At 42.1% G+C, this 22,697-nt stretch overlaps 2 protein-coding genes across 2 annotated transcripts in view; both read right to left on the bottom strand.

The window, feature by feature from the left end:
* LOC125892608 (cathepsin S-like) overlaps positions 1-22,697 on the bottom strand; it is an 853,108-nt gene that overhangs the window by 26,145 nt on the left and 804,266 nt on the right. The gene's annotated exons all lie outside the window — the stretch shown is intronic.
* On the bottom strand, positions 523-22,516 carry ctsk (cathepsin K). Its single transcript, XM_049582643.1, has 8 exons — positions 22,384-22,516; positions 20,436-20,558; positions 14,985-15,107; positions 12,332-12,484; positions 5,512-5,730; positions 3,757-3,922; positions 1,474-1,582; positions 523-1,272 (listed from the first exon to the last, which is right to left on the bottom strand). Exons 2-8 carry the CDS (start codon positions 20,556-20,558, stop codon positions 1,173-1,175), a joined length of 993 nt encoding a protein of 330 aa, XP_049438600.1. The 5' UTR covers positions 22,384-22,516; the 3' UTR covers positions 523-1,172.

A 22,697-nucleotide genomic window follows, 5' to 3' on the forward strand; every position in this document is an offset into this window, starting at 1 on the left:
AAAATAAAGAAAACGCATTGAATGAGAAGGTGTGTCCAAACTTTTGGCCTGTACTGTATATATATATATATATATATGTATATATAATAAAGACACATATACACCTTATATATGCTGTAATGTAACACTTTACTGTTTTCATTCTCTGAATATCACTGTATCTGCTATTTTTAGTCGTGCTGCTATTAAATATATTATTAAATATAGTGAGGATACCTGTTGTCATTTTTGCCATTTGTAATTTTATTATGGTGAGTTCAGTGGTTTTATTTGTTTGTTTTTGATTATTGTTTTGTAGTTTTCTTGCTGTATTTTGCTCCTTTTTGCCCTGGATTTTGACCTATTGTGTTTGTTTGTTGGCTGTCACTGTCTAAACGAGTGGACTCTTAACATCAGTTTTTACCAGTTTATCAGACCCGACACAGGATTTCACAAACTGTGGGGTGTTTGCTGTTTGCTAAACATTTCAGCAGCTGAGTCTTTTCCTGATTCTTTGGATCAGAATGAAAAATAAACGACATATTTAACTTCAAAATGAACCTTTATTCATAGAAAACATCACTTTGATCATCAGAAAAGTGCAGAAAAGAACAACAAAAACAAAAGTCGACACAATTAAGAGAAAACCCATTTTAAAGGAAGTAACTCTGCCTCAACAGGAAGAGGAGGAGCTCCATTGCCCAGCAATGTTTCCTGTCACCATGAATTTAAACTGTTTCCACACACACTGGAGTTAAAGCTGAAGGACGACTAGCCGGCTGTGAAATGTTGATGTGTCTGGTGTCTTTGTAGATTTAAGTTGGCACCACACCAGCCTGGGCTCTGGCCTCAGGTAACCAACCTGAGAGTGGTGACGGAGACGAGCACAGCAGAGGTCTGCTGCTTTACAGATAAAACTGAAAAGTGCTTCAATGAACTCAAGATAACAAAATGTCCTGGACAGACATGTTTAAGGACGTCAGGACCTCTCAACATTCAGCCCTCCCCAGAGGAGGTTCATTCCCAAAGAGTCCAGTTTGATTTTTATTGCATGTTGTTTGAAAAACTGTCGTAAAGGTAAAGTTAAATCTTGCGTTGGTGTTTGTAGTGCTGCTGACATATGAGGATGAACTCTGGACATTTTCAAGTGTAGTTCTGTGTGTAGTAGTCTGAGCAAAGCCCCTTCGTCCTCCTCACATGACGGGGAAGCTGGCGAGGTTGGCGATGCCGCAGAGGTTGTCGCGGTTACGTGCCATCATGATGTAGCCCTTGTTGCCCCAGGTCTCGCCCCAGCTGTCAGGGACAGAGACAAAAGACAGAGATGGAGAGAAGGACACATGAGAGTTGTTGAATGTCGCCAGGAGTCAAACAGCATTTCAGCTCATCAGTTTGTCACCAGCACGGCATCAAATCAGCGCTGACACACAAGCTGTCGTTTCATTTTGGCGGCCTTATGGGCCACCTGATGCCGCTCAGACAGGTGATGTGTCCCACCTGTTCTTGACGATCCAGTATTTCTTCCCCTTGGTGTTCTGTCCGAAGCCCACGGCCAGCACGGCGTGATTGATGTCCTCTTTGTTACAGTTGCGGTCGTAGTAAACACCTGAGCACATGACGGAGAGGAAGAGTGAGTGAGTGAGTGAGGACAGAGCCTCAGCTTCACTGAGCACACACACACACACGCACGGAGCTCACACAGTTTTTACAATCCCATTTTGAAAATGATCAAAGTTGTTATCAGGTGCTTTTAATTATTCAGCTAATTGTTTTAGTTTAAAAACAAAATGTGTAAATTCAGTTTCAAAGCTCCACGCTGCCAGGGAGACGCTCTGGTGGAGAAATCCTGACAAACCTAAACGCAGTCTACGTTCAAATTATTTCTTCTGCAACAGCGATCATTGAATGTATTTATATTCCAGGGCCGCAGCCATGAGGTCAGGGACCAAAATCTGCTGGGGGGTCTGTCTGACCTTTTTCCTGTTGACCTATCACATCACAGACCAAACAATCGAGTGTCGTCCAGCTGTTTTAACACTTTGTCTCCCATCCGTGTATTTTAACATATTTAACTCTTTCAGCTGACACAGCTGAACTGTGTCTCCTCGTCCGTCCAAAAAGTCACGGCTCTGAATGTAGATTTCTCCACGTTGTTACCGGCTTCTTCTTCTCTTACACATTTAATGCTGTTGACCTATGGCTAAGCCCCGCCCTCAAACGCGATGAGCCAATCACAGTGCGTATAGCCATTCCCATACACTGGGACATTCTCTGCCTGGACGTCCATTGAAATGCATTACAGAAAGTCAGTTTGTTGGGTTTTATGAGCTTTTTCTGAGATTTGAAGTTTAAAAATGGTCAAACGGTGTGCATGGGGTACATGCAACTCTGACACAAGGTATCCTGAGAGGCTGGGCGACCAGGTGTATTTTTACACTTTAAACCACATCTCAAGCGAGAAAAGTGTCTCCTTTGGATAAAGTTGTGTGGTAACGTTAGACCACAACATCAACTCAACGTGAATAAGATTAACAATGATGTCTACATCTGTTCTAAGGTAAGTCAACATTGTGTTTGAGGCAACATATTGTCACTTTGCTGGAAAGAAATATAAAGTTATCTTTAACATCTCTAGCTAACGTTAGCTAAAGTTAGCCTAACGTTAGCTCCTAGCTGCGTTGTTCATCATGTCACCTTGTTTGCTGGGAGTTCATTAGCCTATTTTGTTCTAGTTTTGTACTTTGGTGATGGTACATCATTGTTAGCTGTTGTCCAAAGGGCTCTAGTTAAGCTAACGTTAACTTCTGGAGCTTAGCTTCATTAACTTATCTGTAATGGCAGAGATAACAAAGGTTGGCAAACGTTATGCTGAATGATTCAGTGTAAATACTGTAGCACCAAACTAACGGAGAGACACTCTTGGTAAAGATGGTAAAAAGGCCGTTATCCTTTTCTCATATTCTGAGCCAAAAACCTTAACTTCAGTGGCACTTTAACTTGTTGTCTTTGATGGTGACGGCAACCAGATGCGGTTCACAAGCGTACACTGTGACCTGTAAATGTTGGCTTGTAATTTAAGCTTTTCATCGACCTTCTCAACAATAAAATGATGAATATATCCCTCCAATGCGTAGTTTAGGCCCTTTTGGTTACTTCTCAATGACATCTGATCGTTATGTCTCCAAAAATCATCAGTTGCCTCCTGTGAAATGCCGTGTACTGTGACACCTGCCATAGCGCTGCTCACTGAATGTTGATAGTTTGTCCGAGTGAGTGGAGGGGGCGTGGCTTAGCCATAGGTCAATTGGACTTCCGGGTCAAAGCCCGGGGCGGAAACTGTGGAGCATGCTCAGAGCGCCTCGGCCAGTTTGGGTCTGATTGACTGTATACATGCAGGAGTCACATGATCTGGGTGTGTTAGTCCCACTGTGACACATTCACTGCAGGACCATTTCACTCACACTGACATGTTTACAGGGATTTTAAAAGTTCTACAAAACAACAGTCATTTTGCAAACGGCCAACGCTGTGTCCACTTCTCTTCATATATCCATGGCTAACAAATGTAAAACTACTCTACTGGCAAGATAGAAAAGGCGTTTTTAATGGTGTTGGCTAACTTTCAACAACACACTTCGTAGTGCGTCGAGTGTTCCATCATCATCATCATCATCATCATCATCACCATCACCTCCAGTTGCTGGAGCATAGGAAGGAACAGATAACAGTCCCAGTTTGTCTTTTGCCCTGTATGGGTATAAAACAGAACATATGACTGACCCTTGGTGTAGAACTGGAAGCTGCTCAGCGTGGCGTCGATGCCCACGGACACTGGACCATATTTAAAGAGTGCAATAGCCAGCGCGTGCTCGTTGCCCTCCGGGACCTCCTTGTAGCCTTTGCACTGGGCTGCCATGCCTGTTGAATTGTACCGGCACGGCTGGTCCTGCAGACGAGACAACAAAGGAGGAAAACACTGAAATTATCTGTTTCACACTTCTGTTTTCTCTCTGGAAAAAAAAATATAAAAAGCAGTACTGAAAAATGTTGTTAGCATGTTTGTAACTCAAAGACATGACTCCGCACATGAAATTTAAGAACTTCAACAACCTGAAATCCCCTGGCGTGACATCATCACACAGCGGGTCATTTTACACACCTGAAGGTTTAAAGATACTTTAAACAAAAGGAAACAAAGAATTTCTAAACAATGAAGAAATATATAAAGTAATGTAGAACAAGAAGTCAGTCTGCAGAAGATATGATATAAACTTTGATGTTCCCAAATGTGAGAGTTTGCTGCTTTTCTCTGGTAGTACATTAAATATTTTGGGTTTTAGGGCGTTGCTCAGATGAAACATTTGATGATGTCACACTGGAACATTGTGATCCTGTTTTCTGATGTTTCGTGGAACAAAAACAGCTTTTAGTCATTAACCAGCTGTTTTTCTTCCTCATTCCACCGACAGACGACTAAAGAGGAAACTGTGTTTGTTTCTAAGACAATAGGAGTTTCCATCTCATCATTTCTGATAAATTACCTCATTCAGTCGAACATTTCCTGCTGATTAAAGGTCATAAACAGTTTGATTTCTGTCTTTGCATGCTGAAACGTGATGGGACAAACTGTGACATCCCGACAGGCCTGTGAGGAACTGCTGAGCACATGGTTTCAGTCTGAGTGTGCAGCTCTGCTGGTAAACAGGTCTGCTGGGTGGTCAGCGTCGAGAAATACTTCACCATTTTGAAGCTGGAGCCAGCTGCTTACTTTAGCTTAGCTTAGCTTAGTTTAGCTTAGCATAAAGAGTGTAAACAGGGGAAACCAGCCTGGCTCTGTTCATCAGGGAGAGTTAGATATTAGATAAAAGGAAAGTTCTCTCAAATTACATAATAACACATTCATACTGTAATTCCCTGGTATTAGAAAACTCATTCCTGACTCAACCCTGATTATGAGCACGACAAATCTTATGAGACTTTACTGAAGAGTTTTTGAGAAATTTAAAGGCAAAGTCAGTTTAAATGACATTGAAACATTCATAATTTCCTCATATTTATTTATCAAAATCCCAATGATATAGTATGATGCAGTTTGTCAACCAGGTCTCACTCAGTCATCAACCCCCCTCCCTCCCAGAGGTCTCTGCAGGGCCCTGGTGGACAGTGGAGGGTCTGGACACTCAAAGTCAGAATCTGAAGTCTGATCATTCCTCCAATAGAAGTCACAGAAGTCAACATAACAGCTGGAAACAGTTTTTTAAGATGAACTTATTTATGTTGTCTCAGTTTTGTGTCAGACTGTGTAAACATGTGGCTGGATGTTGAGACTGACTCTAGCTGTGGTTTGTGGCGACACAACAGGATGTCACAACAGCAGAGAACAAGAGTTAACGCATGACAGGAAGGAGAAATGAAACCTTCAGTTTCTGTGGACACTTCATGTCTCAGGACAGGTGATGACTGAAAGTGTCTGACTCACTGAGGTGAAAGTATCTCTTATATAACTCTCTGTGTGCAGCGCTGAGTCGTCCTCACCTCTCCGATGTACGGGTACGCCTCCTCAGAGTCGATGCCTCCATTGTCCACCACGTACTTGAAGGCGTTGGTCATGTATCCTCCTCCACAGCCGTCATTTTCTGTGACACAGTCCACCAGGTTCTGGGGACTGAGGTCCATCAGCTGACCTGTCTTCTTAGCCAACTGGCCCTCGAGAGCCCCGGCCGAGCTGAAGGCCCAGCAGGAGCCACAGGAGCCCTGTCAGGAGGGAACGACAGAGAGGAGGGTTAGTTTGATGATGTGCACAGAGCACCTGGTAAAGACCTGCTGACAGTGAGGTGAAGCTGAGCACAGACACAAACAGAAATGCATCAAAAACTGCAGCAAAGGTTTTACTGGAAGCTGCACGTTTGGTTCGATGATAATAAAATGAGAATGAATATGTGATTTGTAATTATATCACTGTCCAGGCAGGCTCTTATCTTAACCACAGAAGAAGAAAAGACCAAAAGGAGTATCAGCTCAACGAAAAAGAAACAGCTGATTTGAATTAAAGCTGAAACAATTAACAACCAGGGCTGTGACAACAACTGTTTCATTGTCTGAGTCTTTTTTATTTGGCAAAAGACCCAAACGTTGCTTCAGATTCACCTCTTTGTCTTATGTCAGACTTAGTAAATGAAAACTGCAGGCGGCACCTTTGGGATGTTGAAACAGACATTTTCTGATGTTTTACAGACCAGAATAATTGAGAAAATAATCATGAGAATAACCAGTAATGAACACAGCATCTTAACCTCACATTAAATTATAGCTCATTAGAAAATTAAACTGCTACAAGAGACTGAAAACAAAGGGTGGTGTGTTCTCCTGTGTGTCCACTGGGTGGCAGACTTTGACTACTTTGACTCAGAGTGTCTGAGCGGTGCAGGCTCACAGGAGGAGTGTGTTCATGTCACACACACAGAAATGACTGTTTTATCAGACATGGACAGAAACATGTCAGAGACACTGATATCATGCTCCAAGATAAGTCTGTGATTAAAATCTGGTGATACTGTGTCACGTGTGCAAGATAAAACTCAGCGGCATTGTTGATCCTGGGCGTCGAAGGCTTCAGCCTCGAATGCTCCATGAAGAGCCCCACATAGAAAATAAAAATTCATCTAGACCTGTGTCTGTAGAGCTTTTACATTATGGCAGATAAAGTCAGAGGAGGCAAAGATGTGTTGGACCTCACTGCTGCTGTTGTGACACTTACGGACGGATTACGAGACACAGATATTAACCCTCTCCTACACAGGAGTGAGACACACAAAGTTAGTGGTGGTTCTGTTTCTCTTTGTGATCATTTTTAATCTTTGTTATTTTGGCATTTGATATTTTGCAGGTGAAGGCCACAGGGCCTCCTGACACTTTGGGCCCCTGGGCCTGTGTCCAATAGGCCTGTTCAGTCATGGGAGCAAACCTCTGCAGCCAGACTGTAAAATCTGTTCAGAGTCACATGATCACTAATCACATGTGAGTGTAATGCTCATGTGTCTGCATACATTTGGCCATGTAGTGTATTCAGATCTGAGTCCTGAGCTGGAGAACAGAGCTGATGTGTTCGTGCGCTCTCAGGCATGAAGCAGTAAAACACCTTCAGTCTCTGTCTGACTATAAATTGATGCCTGGAGTTGAGTTGAACGCCTCTGCTGCTCCTCCTCCAGGAAATCGCTCTGCTGCTCTGAGTTGGTCCAATTAAAAAGTTTGTAAACGTGTGATCACATCGTTTCACTGGAGGATGTTCTGAACGCAGCTTCGAGCTCCGCTGAAACTGAAATTTGCCTCAGACAAACAAAACATCAAAAGACAATTGAGTGATGATGAAGGGAGCAGGGGAGGAAGCAGCAGAGCTGTTAGTATGCAGAGAGCAGAGTCACACTGCTGCATTATTCATGATCAACAGGAAGCTCAAGAGCTGCTCATAAATCCTGTTTATGGCTGCGGTTTGGTTTTCATCCACCAGAGGGCGACAATCTCCTCCACATAAACCCACATTGCATTTACAGGAGTTATTCACACTATTCATAATTATTAGAAATGAAAAAGTGTTTCAATTTCTCCTCTAAAAACATCTGAAATCTATATTTTTTAAATGTTTTAATCTTTGTTGTGCATTATTATTCCATCCTGCTGAGACCTGAGCTTTTGTATGGTGCATTTCTAATTTCTTCTACCTACTTGGGATCAGAAGGATCTGATAAGTATAAAAAACTTAGCATACCGTTGATTAGTCACTAGTTTTGGAAATACAGAAAAGATGTCCTCATACAGGAGCACTGGGTTTATAGTTTATTTCAGTGCCTGAAGACTGTTCAGAAGCAAAACTACAAACAGTTCAACATCTGTTCAGTATTCTGTACGTCTGTGGGTCAGAGGTCACTGTTCAAGTCTAAAACTGTTCATTTCAACACCTCAGCTCAGCTGTGCAAGAACAACATTTCAAATAATGGCACATATCTAAAAACCTTGTGATTTGTTTGTTGTGTAACTCTGCCTGAATTCTCCCTGCTCCATAGTCTGAACCAGGAACATCCTTTTGTCTGTAGGAACAGTCCCTCACGCACGAGTACTTCCTGATTAGCAGCGTCTTATCTTGATATTGGTGCAAATTTGGTCAGTTGTTTCCACATTAAACTAAAATGTGATATTAATAAGATTTTAGCCATAAAATGTGATCAGGTTTTGGACCTTGTCCACTTCTGTGTGATCGGCTGCAGACTGACTTGACATAGTCTTGTGTGACCAGCCTCCCTTACTTTAGAATGGGAGTCTGGGGACATTCGTCATTGTGATATAGAAATGGGCGGGAATATCCAGACCACATGACGGCGTTGCCATAGGTACGGCACGTGTGTTACATGTAAGAGAGCCGTACCAGAATCACAGAGAGCAGGTTACTGGTGCGTAGTACTATGATGTAGATTCGTAATGTATTCAGTCTCCAATCTTGTGGATGTTGCAGCTCTGCAATATATCTGAATCAAATGAAATCATATCTATTTTAATCTCTTCTTGCGATGCACTTCTGTTGTACTACGGACAACAATTTGGGGAACAGCAATTCCGGTGCATGCTGGTGTAAGGCAAAGCTAATCAGCTGTTGGTCAAGGAAGTACGGAAGTACATGGATTTGGATCCAATCACATCACTGCCGCTGGGAGCCAGCGCTAGTTCTATTACAGCTTTCCTATGGGAATGTCCACAGACGACAGAGTCAGCCAACGTGCTGACGTCATCAGCGTCCGTGTAAGAGACTAGACTTGGCAGAGATGGCCGCCATCTTGTTTTTACATGGATTAGTGTATTGTGCTCTTTCTAGCACTAGATGGCCTCAAAGTGTCCACGAATGAGGACATCAAGTCTGAGTTAAGCAAAATGATGTTTAAGGTTCAGCAAACAGAAAATGTGATGTGAAGACGCAGGAGGTTAAATCTGTTTGAACTGAAATAATAAATAAAATACAGCGAAGCCTCTGCAGACGACTGTGCTCGGTATTTTCTATATTTCTGGTGGTGGTGAAGCTCTAATACTCTCCTCCTCCTGTGGGCCTCCTGACTACCTCTGGAACAGCTTAAATATATTTCTTTGAGTTTGGAGTTCTCTTCTTTTGTTCAGGGTTGAAAAAAAATTTGTGATAACAAAATGAACTAAAGACTGTGTGTATTCGCGTCTGCAGAAACAAATCATTTCAGGTTTTGTTTGTCAGAAAGTCTCAAACTGAACCTCAAAGTCGATAAACCTTAAAAAACTTTTATGTATTAAGTCAAAAACTAAACAATTGTTTAAAAATGATATAGAAAATGAAACATGAAGCCTGCTGAAGCTTCAGTGCTTCAGTTTGAGCTCTGGTGCTGCTGCTGGCAGAAAGCACAGATGTAGGTGACTCCATATTTCCATCTACTTCCTGTTCTGTGCACCCCGCGTTTACATAAATAAGGCGCGGCTGTCTGATGCACTCATAATGACTAATTATATTTAATAACCAAAACCATTCTTCTGTTTTCAGAGTCCATTAGCAGAGAGAACAGGCTGTTTCCTGCGGCAGGTCACGTGATCGTTCACTAACGAACTGGCTGTTTGCTGTTTGCTGTATGTTTCCCGCTCAACCAAGCGGGAAACATACAGCCCTTTTTGTGTAAGTGGGGAACATAGAACCCGGGAAACACAGGGATGACCCCGCTGCTGCTCTCTGCAGAACGCCACCACACGTGTCAGGAGATGTTTATGAATATTTATTTTCACATCAGTGCTCAATGAAGAGGCTTTTCACTGTTGGCTGAAAACCTTGTATCTCCAGGTCGTGTTCCTGAACTCAACAAGTTACATGTGCAGGTATTGCTTGACACCAACAGAGTGAAACAAACCTGAAGATAAATCAACGTGTTTATGGTGAAATATGAAGTGTTTTAATAATGATTTATCTGCCTGTTCACATCAGAGACACCTGTTTAAAATACACGCTGTATTCTTACAGTTTACTTTCCCCTTTCTTTCTTCACGCTTCCGGTTGATGTCATTATTGTTGCTTCTGCCTGCCGCGGCCTCATTTCCCCACAGAAATCAATAACGCGTGTTTCCTTCTCGGTGTTTTGCCTGGAAACAGCCAGGGGAAATTTGCCTCAGTTTTCCCCAAGTTCTCAAACACACCATCAGCTGCTAAACTCAACTCAACTTCTGTCTGTGCAGTCATACCTTATCTTTCAGTGCTGACAGGAACACGACAGCAACAAAGAGACAGTGAGTCCTTCCTCATTTTTGAGGCTGTTCCTGTTTTGATGTTTATGGACTACGACTCATTAACTTCACTCCAACGTCCTCTCACGTCTCAGTTTCGGTTTCTGTGCTACTGAGCTGCAGTTATTGTGTCATGTGATATCAGCTGTTGATCATGCTGAAAGTATTTGATTCTGTCCTGACTTGTCCTCAACATCCCGTCCCTCATGCTGCTCAGGCTCTGCCACCTCCTGTCCTCCTCACAGGACTAACTTTCATTTTGACTGCACATTTTTTACCTGTGTGAAATTCGACACCACAGAGTCGACCTGTGTGATTTTCAGCATTAAGTTCATCAGCAGCCCAGTCGCCTGAAGAACAAGTGTTGGTGTTTTGTTTCTGCAAACCACAGATACATTACTACTGACTGGTGTCATCACAGACTGTGAAAACAATGGCTGTAGCTACTGCGACTTCACCCATGTTGAAGCCTTGGTTCAAAATGAGTTTGGCATTACGGTTGTCACCAGAAAAGACCAGCCAGCCTGTCACTCATAGAGGCCCCGCCCCTTTAGTCCAACAGGGTGCTCGACACTTCTGACAGAAGAAGGTGTCGTGCTACGCTTTTCTTTGTGACCTGGAGAATTTTGTTATGTTGCAGACGTCATCAAACTTTGTCGCACAGTGTTTGGTGGTGTTACTGTTGTTGTCACGGAGACAGCAAGAGTTTTAAAACGACACTTGACTCTGACCTGCGTTCAGCGTCTCCGTCCACAGAAGCAGCATCTGTCAGCTGAGAGGACACAGGACGGTCAAACTGTCTCCACCAGGCTGACTGACAGCAGACGTTTACTGAAGCTAAATGTTTCTGCTCCACGGGAAGAAATCAGTGTTTGTATTTATTGATCCCGCCCACCACAGAGAGAGAGGGGAATCTGCAGGGAGCTGATCAATCAATGGAAATCTTTACTAAACAGCTACAGAAACAAATGTGGACCGTAAAAAAACGGCACTGGGGTCTCTGGTTACCATGGAGACGACTGAAACCTGCCCAAGTGGACATTAGAGGAACTGCAGCTTCTGGCTTCATTTTTTTATCCCTGCAGCTTGGTTGTTTTGTAGCAGGTACGTTGAAACTTCATGTTTCAACAATGCTGTGGTTAATATGCGGCTCAAAATAAATTATTTTGGGGGCACAATCCTGACAGGAAACACAGCCATATCTTAGTAAAAAAACAACAACTTTTTTAGCATTATCCACGCTGTAAAAACAGCAACGGGTCACTGAAAAACAACCAGGTTAGTTGGCTGAAAAGCTGCAGGAAACGCTTTGATGTCTGTCTGATGATGATTGTTGTTAGTTGGTGTTGAACAGTGGCCTGCAGTTTGGCGAGCAGCTCTCGAAGGTGTCACGCATCAACCATCTTCTCCACCTCCAGAAATCAGCTCATAACCTACGTCACTTTAGACAGGCTGATATGAAACATAGTCATGGTTTGTAGAAACGTGCAGTTCCGTCATTTTCTGCCTGTAATCAGACTGAACCCATGAATACATTTGTTGGATGGTTCTTCAGATTCTTCGACTATAACGGCTCAGATTCATCCATTCGTCCTAACGAGGCTGAGCCACTGAGAAGCTGCTTTGCACTGCTCTTCATCTGAACTGAAGGACTTGAGCAGATGTGCATCATCCTTGAAGTCTTTTCTCTTGTAAAGCAGAAACATGTTTCGTTGGGAGGGATCTCAAATAGCATATTTTGTTTTTACCCAGAAAGCTTGTGATTATTAAAGTTCTTATGAACTGGATGTAAAGTAAGATGAATCAGTATTGTGTTTAAAATCAAACGTATTGATGCCTAAGAAAAAAAGAGCAGTTCCAGGTAATAACATGAAAAGTTTCTTCTTATTGAAAAAAATCTTGTAAAGATGTGAAAAACATCTTGTTCTAAAATAATAATAAGAACCTTTTCATGATATTACCTGACACTGATCAGTTTCTTCTCTGGCTTGGCAGTTCTGTGTGTTCGTACAGCTTTTGTGTGTTTTAACTACATATTGGAGGATCAGGACGTGTTGTGTTGTGGTTGACCTCTGACCTGGTTCTTCACTGCAGTCACCATGCCCTTCTTGCGGTAGTCGACAGTTTTGGGGAGTCTGGTCACTCTGTCGTCCAGATCCATGGTGAAGCTCCGCTCTCTGTTCACTGGGACCTGCAGGCCGGTCATCTTCTCTGACACTTCCTCTGACGTCTGCATGAACCGACACACAGTCAACGTTATTTACACCAAGTTTCAGGTTTCTAACACTCTTGTTCAGATACTTAAAATAAAGAAATGCAACAGCAGGCTGCTGATCAAAAACAGGAGAGTGCACAGGTTCAGAGTTACAGGTTGCACTTCGCTGACACAAGATGGTGTGAAACTCTCTTTAGTTCCTGGAATAGTCTTGTGGGATAGAAATGTTTTGGGACAGGAGCAGGAGACAAGAGGCAGACAACAGCTATTTTTAGACTTCAGACAAGAACAAGTAAAAGAAGAAATACGGCAGGGGAGGATTTGATTCAGCAGGCTGACGGAGGATGAAAAGTATTTCATGAAGAGATGGCTTTAACAGTTTACTCCAAAGTGAAATGTCATTTTTCCGCACTGTACAAATGTCAGAGTGACGCCAGAGGGGTTTAAAAGTGCAAATAAAACATTTACAAAACAGTGACATAAAGAAGGAGCAGACGAGGAGGATCAGAGCAGCACAAGAGGAATTAAAAGAAGTGACTCCTGCACTGTTTGCTGGCTGTCACAAAGAAACTGCTGGTGAACAGATACCAAGCAATTATTTTAAAAAAAGATCCATGATGCCATTTATTATTATCAGAATTCCCCGGTGCCTTCATTACAGCTCAGTCTGCAAGCAGAGAGATCATTAACGGAAGAAATACACACCATCTGTTAATGTCTTTCATTTCACTTAAGTGCTGCAGTCAGAATGAAAATGGAAACACATCCTTTATTTCCCAGCCACCTGTTTCTGCATGAACGTGAAAGTGGCTTTTTATCCAGGATGCAGATGTGTGTTCATGAACATGTTCCTGTCACTGAGAAATGAGCACGAGAATGAATGCAGGTTTTTTTTTTTTTTGATAAGCATTTTGCTTTCCAGCCAGCTGTGATGTGCAGCTTGTTTCAGCCGGCGTCTTGATAGAAAAACAAGCATCACTCATGACCCGCACTGACACACACGTCTCTGACTACAGCTGATTTAAGGACACCAAACCCATTTAGTTTCACCTCAGTGGGCTGCAGCGAGCATGAGTGAAGCAACAAGCGGAGACGACAGCAGCTGAGAGACAGAAGTGCTGAGGAGAATATGAATCTCTGGGTGTTTCTACAAACTGCAGGCTGACTTCACTGAACATGTGACACAGGATGTTTCATGTATGTATCATGAGACACTGGTGGGAACTGAAACAAGGTTTCTGAATGCACTTTGCAGACGGATCAATTATCACTTGCTGCAGTTGCTGATAGCATCTGTATCTCAGACTGACGCTGAAAATGGATCATTGCTGATTGATTTCTGCTGCAACGATTAGTCAATCGCTAAAAAATTACTGGCAACTATTTTTACAATCAGATAATCTTTCGTCATCCTTTAAAGGTCCAGTGTGTCAGATTGAAATGGATTATAACAGAATCAGTGTATTTCCTTCAGTGTATGATCAGCTGGAAATCAGAACAGTTGTGTTCTCGTTACCTCAGAATGAGACGTTTATATCTCCACAGAGAGCAGGTCCTCGTCTACAGAGATCGCCATGTTGCACCACCATGTTTCTACAGTAGCCCAGAGCAGACAAACCTAACACTGGCTCTAGATAGAGACATTCATGTTTTTGCGTTGGCCACTGTAGTTCAGAGCCCCTCTGTGATGAGAGCATTGAAAGAACACTGATTTCTTTAACGTGAAACTTCTTTATTCAGTGTTTTTCCTGGTTTAAATCAGCTGGTTTGTTTGTTTGGAGAGGAAGAGACCTCTGTGGATAATTCAGCTCCTGGAGAAACTTCCTGAGTGTCTGGATCTTAAATAATTAAAGAAAAAGGGTGAGCACACATTAACAGGTGCCGGGCGATTGGCCTGTCCTGACAGGAGGAAGAGACCTTTGTGAATGATTCAGCTCCTGGTGAAAACCTCCTGGACACTGAAGGAATTCTAACCAGGAGACGGTTCAGCTGGTTGCTGCAGACCTGCAGTCCTCACTGCTCGACACCACTGAATCCCTCTAAACCTTACACACTAGACCCCTCAGCAAAAATGCAAAACATTTGAAGTCACCACAGAAGCTTTAACGGCCGTAATTCACTATGAGCATTTTAATTGGTAATGAAGGACTTGTTAGATGCAGCAGTTGTTTTTCTTCCTCACTATGACTGTCTGATGATGGCACCGCAGCAGCTGGGCCGAGCTCACTGACATCATGGATATAAAATGACACATAACTTGATTGTTATTTGGTGATCACATCAAATCTTTGCTTCAACGTATTGTCACTGAAACGTGGTGGAGACAAGCCGGACCGTTTCATGAACTGATCTCTGTCATTCTGATTCTTGTGTGTCATGTGACATTTATGTTTTCCCAAATTACGTTAGATTAGCTGACTATGGTGACATGAAACATGTCACACTGTACGTGGAACATCAACCAATCACAGCTTGTGTTTTTTCATCCCAGTGTGCCGGAGCGCCTCAGACTCACCATGTCGCCCAGGTGGTTCATCCCCAGCTCGAAGGAGTGCATCCCCAGCGCCGCCTCCTGGTTGTGGGCTTCAATCATGCGCATGTTCTTCTCCCAGATGGCCCTGCGGATCCCCTCTTCATCCTGAGACAAACAAGAGCATGTTTGAGTCAAAACAAACTGGACATGATCTGAGCAGCGTACAAAGGATTATGGGATATCGAGGGCCAGTTGTGTCCTCCGAAGTCAGACAATAGAAGTGTGTATTTCTTGGAGAGGGCTGTAAAACATTTTAGAAATATGAACTCTGGAGCATTCAGTCAAAGTAATGGAGCCACCGGCCATTTCATAATGAGGACATAACATACACAGATTCTTCAATCACTTTTATTTCAGTGTGAAGTTTTGCTTCCCTGCCTTCCCTCCTGCGTGGACACCTGGCAGCACAAAGAAATGAATCTGGGCAAATAGGACAAATTTACCTTTTAATTAGCAAGGAAAGGAAACTTGTCTGTGTTACAGCCCCGTTTCATTAATTAGGCCAATTAAACCAGTGCACATTATGTGCATCCTTCCTACAACAGCTTGTACAGCAACACCATTGTCCAATGCAGTTGTGACTTGTATTAAAGCATTGCTTCATTCTTTGTTTTTAGAACATCACATTTCATCACTGAGTGTCGTTAGGAAGAGACTGATGTTCACTTGCTCCGTCACAATATGTGAATAAGACACAATAATGAGTGCTCGGCTGGTTACTTAAAAAACATCCATGCTCTGCTTAGTATTCGTGGTCTTAACAACCATTAGCATAACCATAATCATTATTTCTATCTCGATATCCATTCCAGTAATGGAAAATGCAAATGATGCGAAGAGACTCTGATTCTATTACAATGATGTCAGTTCAAGGAGGGACGAATTAGACGAACTGTTGGATGAATACTGATTAAAATCACAGAAAGAAAGAGCTGCGCTGACTCTTTCTGCTGACTACATGAATGTAAATAATACACCACATAATGACCACATCAGCGCACACACACACACACACACACACACACACACACACACAAACAAACAAACAAACACACACACATACTGCACATGAACCCAGGCACGTACAGCACTGTCGGTAAACTGCACACATGCATCTGTACACACACACACACACACACACACAAACAAACAAACACACACACACAGACACACACACATTTAAATAATACATGCAAGTACATGCAGACCAAAAAAACACACACACATACTGCATGTGAACCCAGGCACGTACAGCACTGTCGGTAAAATGCACACATGCATCTGTACACACACACACACACACACACACACACACACACAAAGCTGTGGAGCGGTGACCTCTAGCCAGAGGTGAAGCGCGGAGGGATACTGTAACAGATGCTCAGTGAGCGCTCAAGACGTAAATCTGCAGTCGGCTCTGGTTTAACACCGGCTGAACTACATTTTCTTCTTCATGGCTTCACAACCGGCAGCTGGAACCAAATCATTAAAAAAACATGACTGGGAATTTCGGCAACAAGGAAACTGAGAGAGGAGGGTAAAACACAGAGTGAGAGGTGAGAGGAGTTTCCACTGATGGCAATTTTTCAAGTTCCCGCTGTTGGAAATTTTATGCTCTACAATATAAAACCTGACGGCTTCAGCTGACCTCAATTAAAAACTAAATTAGCGAACAGAAATTACACTTTTTTTTCTGTGTGATCTGAGCTGATAAGCCGGGTTAAAACGCCTGTATTTGCCTGGTGAAACTGGACCTCCTGAATCAGAGCAGAAAGAGTTGGTTTGGCTCTAAGACAGCCGCTTGGACATGAACTTTTCTAAATTACTGAGTAAAGATGAGAAAGATAAAGAGACTGTAAATTCTCATTGTGCATGTCCTGCTTTACTTTTGCTTCTCTGTTCTCAAACTCCATCTGTCTCCTTTCTCCGGGCCAAAAGAAGGAAGTAGAGCAACCAGTGCTGGCCTCCATTTCTCCACAGTGCAGGATAGACTCTATTGTGTTTAAAGAAATACACATTTTAACATACACATAGTGTGCTACACATTTACAGTTAAAGTTTGAGGAAGTAGCTGCAGAGTGTTGTGGACACACACATCTGTCAGCACTGAGTCTTGTTTTGGCAGAGACGGTGGCAGAAGTTAGTGACGAGCCACCTGACTCAGACCAGAAGGAAAACTCTTTTAAAAACACAGAGCTGCTTTGTTATCAGAGGTGGCTTGACAGGTGAAGGAACTTGGAAGTGACAGTGTATTAAATTATCACTATCCTCTCCTTTTCTTTAAATTTGTTTTCACACTTATTATATTATTAATGTTCCTCCTCTGTACCTGACTGTCTTATGAACAAAACAGTGAGCATGGGAAAAGTATTAGAAATGACTTTTAATCCAAATTCTAAATATTTCCATTCTTTTTCTGATACTGGGTTTGTATTGCACTTGATTATGCTAGGATATTTATTATAAAAAAAGAAGAAAAGAAAAGAAAACAGCTGCTTTTTTAATAGCACAAATACAATAGCAAAAACAGCAACAGACTGCTAAAAACCTGTCTGTTGTTGTAACAGTGTCCCTGCTGCCCTCTTGGCCTGGGTGCTCTCTGTAATGCAACAAAATACAAACATTTCAGAAGCTCTATATAGTTAGTGCCAATAATCACAAAAATCTGTTTATATGCTGATGATATAACACTATACACTAAAACAATATAAATACAAGTATCTACACTTCATGTCTGATGTGCTCAGGACAACACAAAACCCATTACAGTTTCTCTCAGGTGACAACAATCAGTGAATGCCCTCCTCTACATCTGTAACTGTCATACTGTTTAACAATATTTGCAAATCATGAGGGTCAAACTCTCCTGTGTCCTATCTCACTGTTTATCCTGCTCTTTTTATCTTGATGACAATAAACTCTCCACCCCCACCTCCATCTATGAAATAAACAGGACTGATGATAATAAAATAAGACCCCACACATACAACTAACATGCAGCACTGAATTTTGAACAATAAATCCAGACAAAAAGGAGATTTGCTGTGAGTTACTTCCTGAGAAGAAGATCTGCTCTATCTTTAAATGGAGCTTCTTCCTCGTGAATAAACATCCAGCAGACTGACGACAGGCCAGCTGAGTTAGAGAGAGAGGAGACTAACTCTGAACTGACCGGCCGTTAAATTGAGTCAGCTGCAGACAGACAGTGAGTCAAACACAAAGACGTCCACACGTTGAACAATTTACTGAAGCACAAAGAGAAACACAGAGAGCCTGCAGACAGAAAGAAGGGCTCGATAAATGCATCCTTACGTCTGCACATACAGACGCAGCTCAGAGGGTGAAGCCACTGACACTTTCAAGATAAATGTTCTGATGAATCACTGCGACAGTCGGCACTGAGAAATTGTTCAGTCGACTTGACTGCGCTGCACTTTTTCTCTGAAACATTTGACACTCCACCAGCGATAATGAAAATTTGACGTCCTTTCCCATTAATGTCAGTCTGATCTTTGCCTCTGTCACTCTGCCGCTCCCTGTTCTTTCCTCTGACTTCTGATTTACACACAAAAATGGTCTGGTGCAAGTTTGAGGAATGTGCAACTCTGCAGCTCCGTGTGACCACAGACAAGGACTGAAAAACTTTGTGGGTAAATTTCTTTAAAGGACAGTTTGGTCTGTATGAGTCCCATCTGGAGTTCAGATGTGGTCTGTTGATAGAATATGAGGTTTCATCACAAAAGAACAAAGAATCACTGAAGTATATAGATTATAAATTAATATTGTTTCCTCTTGTTGTAATGCAGTCTCTGGAACATATAGATAATGAGAAAAGTCTGTCCACCATACATCATATAAATCAACTATTTAGTGATCTGACTTGTACTTACACAGTACATATGTTTTTTTTTATTATTTACATATATATTCTCCATTTTTTATTTGACCATGCCTCTGTTTTATTTCATCTCTTTATAAAGAACTTTGGTTAACATTCGTTTTTTTAAATGTCCAAAAAGTCCAGGATGTATGAATTTGAACATTTTACATTTACATTGTTTAATAAATTAATAAATACATAGTATTTGCCTCCTTTTCACTGTCAAGCATAAAGTTGTGCAATCATGTTTTCTCCAGTTGAAGCAAACATCCCAAATCAAGTCCTAAGAGCCTGTCCTCAACAGAAACCAGCATTGCTGCTGTTACAAAGAAGTAAGTTTAAAGAAGTGACGTCATTGTTTAAAAAACAGCCGCAGAGTTTCACTTTTAGTATTTCTGGATTTCAGTGCTGCACCTGACACAGTTAACCACAACATGTTACCAGACTGACGGGAAAATTGAGTGAGACTTTCTGACACAGTACTAAATTGGTTTGATTGCTACTTAAAGGGCAGGGACTAATTTGTGTCTATAGGTAATCACAATAATGACTGGTGGAGTTCCCCAAGGCAAAATTCTGGGCCCTCTTCTGTTTTGCATCTATATGCTTCCTCTGGCTCAGATTAAGGAAAATAACCAAATATGTTACAATAGTTATGCAGATGACACACACATTTATATCGCTATATCACCAGGGGACTATGGTCCAGTACAAGCTCTGACTGTGGGCATTGAACAGATCAGTTATTGGATGTGTCACAATTTTCTTCAATTAAACAAAGACAAATCTGAGGAAACAGTTTTTGGAGCCAAAGAGGAACAATCAAAAGTCACTGCTCAATGTTAAAAACCACGGCCACATTAAGACCATTACAAAGTCAGCCTACTGTCACCTTAAGAACATATCAAGGATAAAAGGACTGGTGTCTCAGCAGGACCTGGACAAACTTGTCCCTGCATTTATCTTCAGTCTTTTATTGTTTTTAATACCTGTTTTAGCTTCTTATTTTCTACGCTCCAGCTCTTTAATAGCATCTTAATTTTATTTAAACGTGTTTCCATAAAGTGTTTCTTTTGCACTTTGTCTCGATGCTTTGTTGCCAAAATGTGGTTTATAAAAACTTGCCTCACCTTTTAGGCATCAGTAAAATATGCATCAAATAGTTGTGAAACATTGAATATTTTTTAAAAATCCAGTCATTAGGGACAAGCAGCAAGTTCTCCAAATCAAGTGCAACACATGACATGCAACAATATTATTTTATCAATAAAATAATGTGTGATTAGCGCATCAGTGCCAGCTGTGGAGAACCACGTACTAAACACAACCCAGACTAGTTCAGCTCCTCTTGTACAATCCTCCATCCTGCTGATCATCACATATATTGTTAAGCCTTGGTTTCAGATCATCTCTTATAGGCGTAGTTGCTACTTGTATTTTTGCCCCTTTGTTTCTCTTTACAGTCACTTCTGTCTTTTCATCTTGCTGCTCTCTTGTTTGACATCACAGACAATGTCGAACTGAAGCTTTGACACACACTGCCACAGACTCACCAGGCCGTTGTATTCCTTCCTGTGTGTGGTCCTCCACTCCTCCCACTGGGCGTCCAGAGAGGCTTCGTCCAGGTGGCTGAGAGCCGAGGCCGCCAGCAGCAACACACACACAAACTGCAGCATCTGAGAGAACACACAAGACCTCATGTGTCATTGTTTCATACAGACAGGGACGGATTATCAGACGCTGGGCCCCTGGGCACAGATATACAGAAGCCCCCCTCTCTAATAATAAGTTAGTCGCCTTTAGTTACCAGCCTTGACTGAGGGATGACTAGTGAGGGGAGACTCGAGGATCTCAGGTCACAGCTTGGAGCATAGTGAGCCAGAAGCTTAGCCATATAACTGGGAGCTAAACCATGTTGAGCTTTCAAAGTTATTACAAGAATCTTAAAATCAGTTCTGTAGTTAACTGTCGACCAACGGAGCGAGGCGATGATCAGGGTGATATGTGACCTACGATTTGTCCCAGTTTGTCTCCACCATAGGAGGAAGACACACAGACTTTACAGCTGTTGAACCTGTCATTTTGAATCTCTTCCTGGCCCCTGACACTTTGGGCCCCTGACCCTGTGCCTGGTAGGCCTGTTCAGTAATCCTTCTATACACATCAAGAACGGCTGGTATTCTTTCTTTGGTTTCAGTTTTTCTACTGAATAAAAGGACATAACATGAATCATCAATCTGAATCTGTCTGGGTCTGTGTCGACTTGTTTACTGTCACATGATGGTTTTAGTCACTGAGTCTGAGGATGAGGAGCCAGTTAGTTTATATTTCCAAGGAAACCGTCCAACAGCTGACACCACAGTTAAAACCTGCATCCTGTCCAAAGGTCAGTGGCTGCAGCTGATCTGAGAACTGTTTCAGGGATTTAAGTTTGTGGAAAATACTCAACTTGTTTTTGCTTTTTTTGCCACAAACATGATGAACTTTGGAGACAATGGATATCGTCTGTCAGCTTCGTTCCAAACACATGAGTACCAGCCAGCTTTGTTTTTGTTGTTGTGTTGTAAAAGTTCCCTGGCTGATTCAGACACTGTCTTGGTCCCTTTTTAACTCCAGATTTAAAAACTCAATAGCAGTCTGAACTTTTCTCTCCACCTTTGCTTCTCTCTGCTTCCTTGCCATCTGCCATTCATCAGTGTGTCCTCGTTTCTCTCTTGTTTTATCACATCCTGCCTCTGATCTGCATCTGTCTCCGTTGTTTCTCGTAAAGGTCATTGACCTGTTCAGTTTAACTAAACTAAAAGCAGAAAACAATTGCTTTTTTTCCAACTCTGAGTCTGTGTGAACGCAGCTGCTTTACGCAGTCTGCTTCCTACACACATTGATTCTATCCAGTCTGCCTTCACCCGTGGGTGACTTCAAGGAAACGCCATCATTTGAATAACAGGGTCTCATGATCTATGCAAATAATTTACAGTTAATCTGAAAAATATATGCACTGTGCTGCGTCGCTGTGTGACTCAAACAAATGTCTCTTTATGCTTTACAAATGAATTCATGTTTTACACCATTAATCAATATTTTGTATGATATGTTTCTGAATAGAACACAGTAACTGTGCAGAGGTCAAAGCAGCTCCCAGTTCAGGCTGCAGCTCTGACTTCCAAAACTCTTTCTATTAAGGTGCAACTGGGTCAAAATCATTCTCTAATCCTAATCCTATTAACACTAATTACTTTTTAGCAGGCAAAAATACGTATGAATTATCTGAAACTCAAAGGGAAGGAATCTTAAGAGTCAAAGTATTTCCTGGGAAATCAGTGCAGTGCAGTAAATTCTGCATCATTTTAGTTCGGTTCAGCTCAGTTACACACAAGCTGCTTTAAATTCAGTGCAAACAGAACTATTAGTCTGAGTTTTACAAACTCTACAAATGAAATCCAGTTCAAGAGAATGAATTCACAAAACTGAGACCAAAGCTCAGCAAACAATAAACTTTACCTTGAGTCCAAAAGAGTTTGGTGAAGTTCTCTGAGTGCGACACCGTCTTCCTCTACTGTCAAAGTAGGTCACAGTGTGAGTATATATCGGCTGGAGTTTGAGGAAGTACAATCCAGGTCTGGGGAGGAGCTTCTTTTTTTCCAGGCGGGGAATTACATCTGGTTTCACTCAAATAGCAAAGATCCCTGACACACATGATGTCAGGTGTCGGATTACACATGTCTGAATCTTCACAGAGGCTGGCGCTGAACTCAGCGCCCCACTGCATTCTGGGGCAGCGCCTGAAAAATGAAGAAGTCTGTTGGATTTTTAAT

Source organism: Epinephelus fuscoguttatus, linkage group LG8 (assembly GCF_011397635.1).
Source record: "Epinephelus fuscoguttatus linkage group LG8, E.fuscoguttatus.final_Chr_v1".
In the NCBI taxonomy this organism is placed as follows: domain Eukaryota; kingdom Metazoa; phylum Chordata; class Actinopteri; order Perciformes; family Serranidae; genus Epinephelus; species Epinephelus fuscoguttatus.

What these genes read in the sequence shown, in the direction of transcription:
- ctsk (XM_049582643.1), bottom strand. Translation starts at nt 20,558, where the DNA reads ATGCTGCAGTTTGTGTGTGTGTTGCTGCTGGCGGCCTCGGCTCTCAGC. An exon ending in TGACTGCAGTGAAGAACCAG is followed by an intron (nt 5,731 to 12,331) that starts GTCAGAGGTCAA and finishes CCCTCCTGACAG; the next exon opens with GGCTCCTGTGGCTCCTGCTG. An exon ending in CTTCCAGTTCTACACCAAGG is followed by an intron (nt 1,583 to 3,756) that starts GTCAGTCATATG and finishes TCATGTGCTCAG; the next exon opens with GTGTTTACTACGACCGCAAC.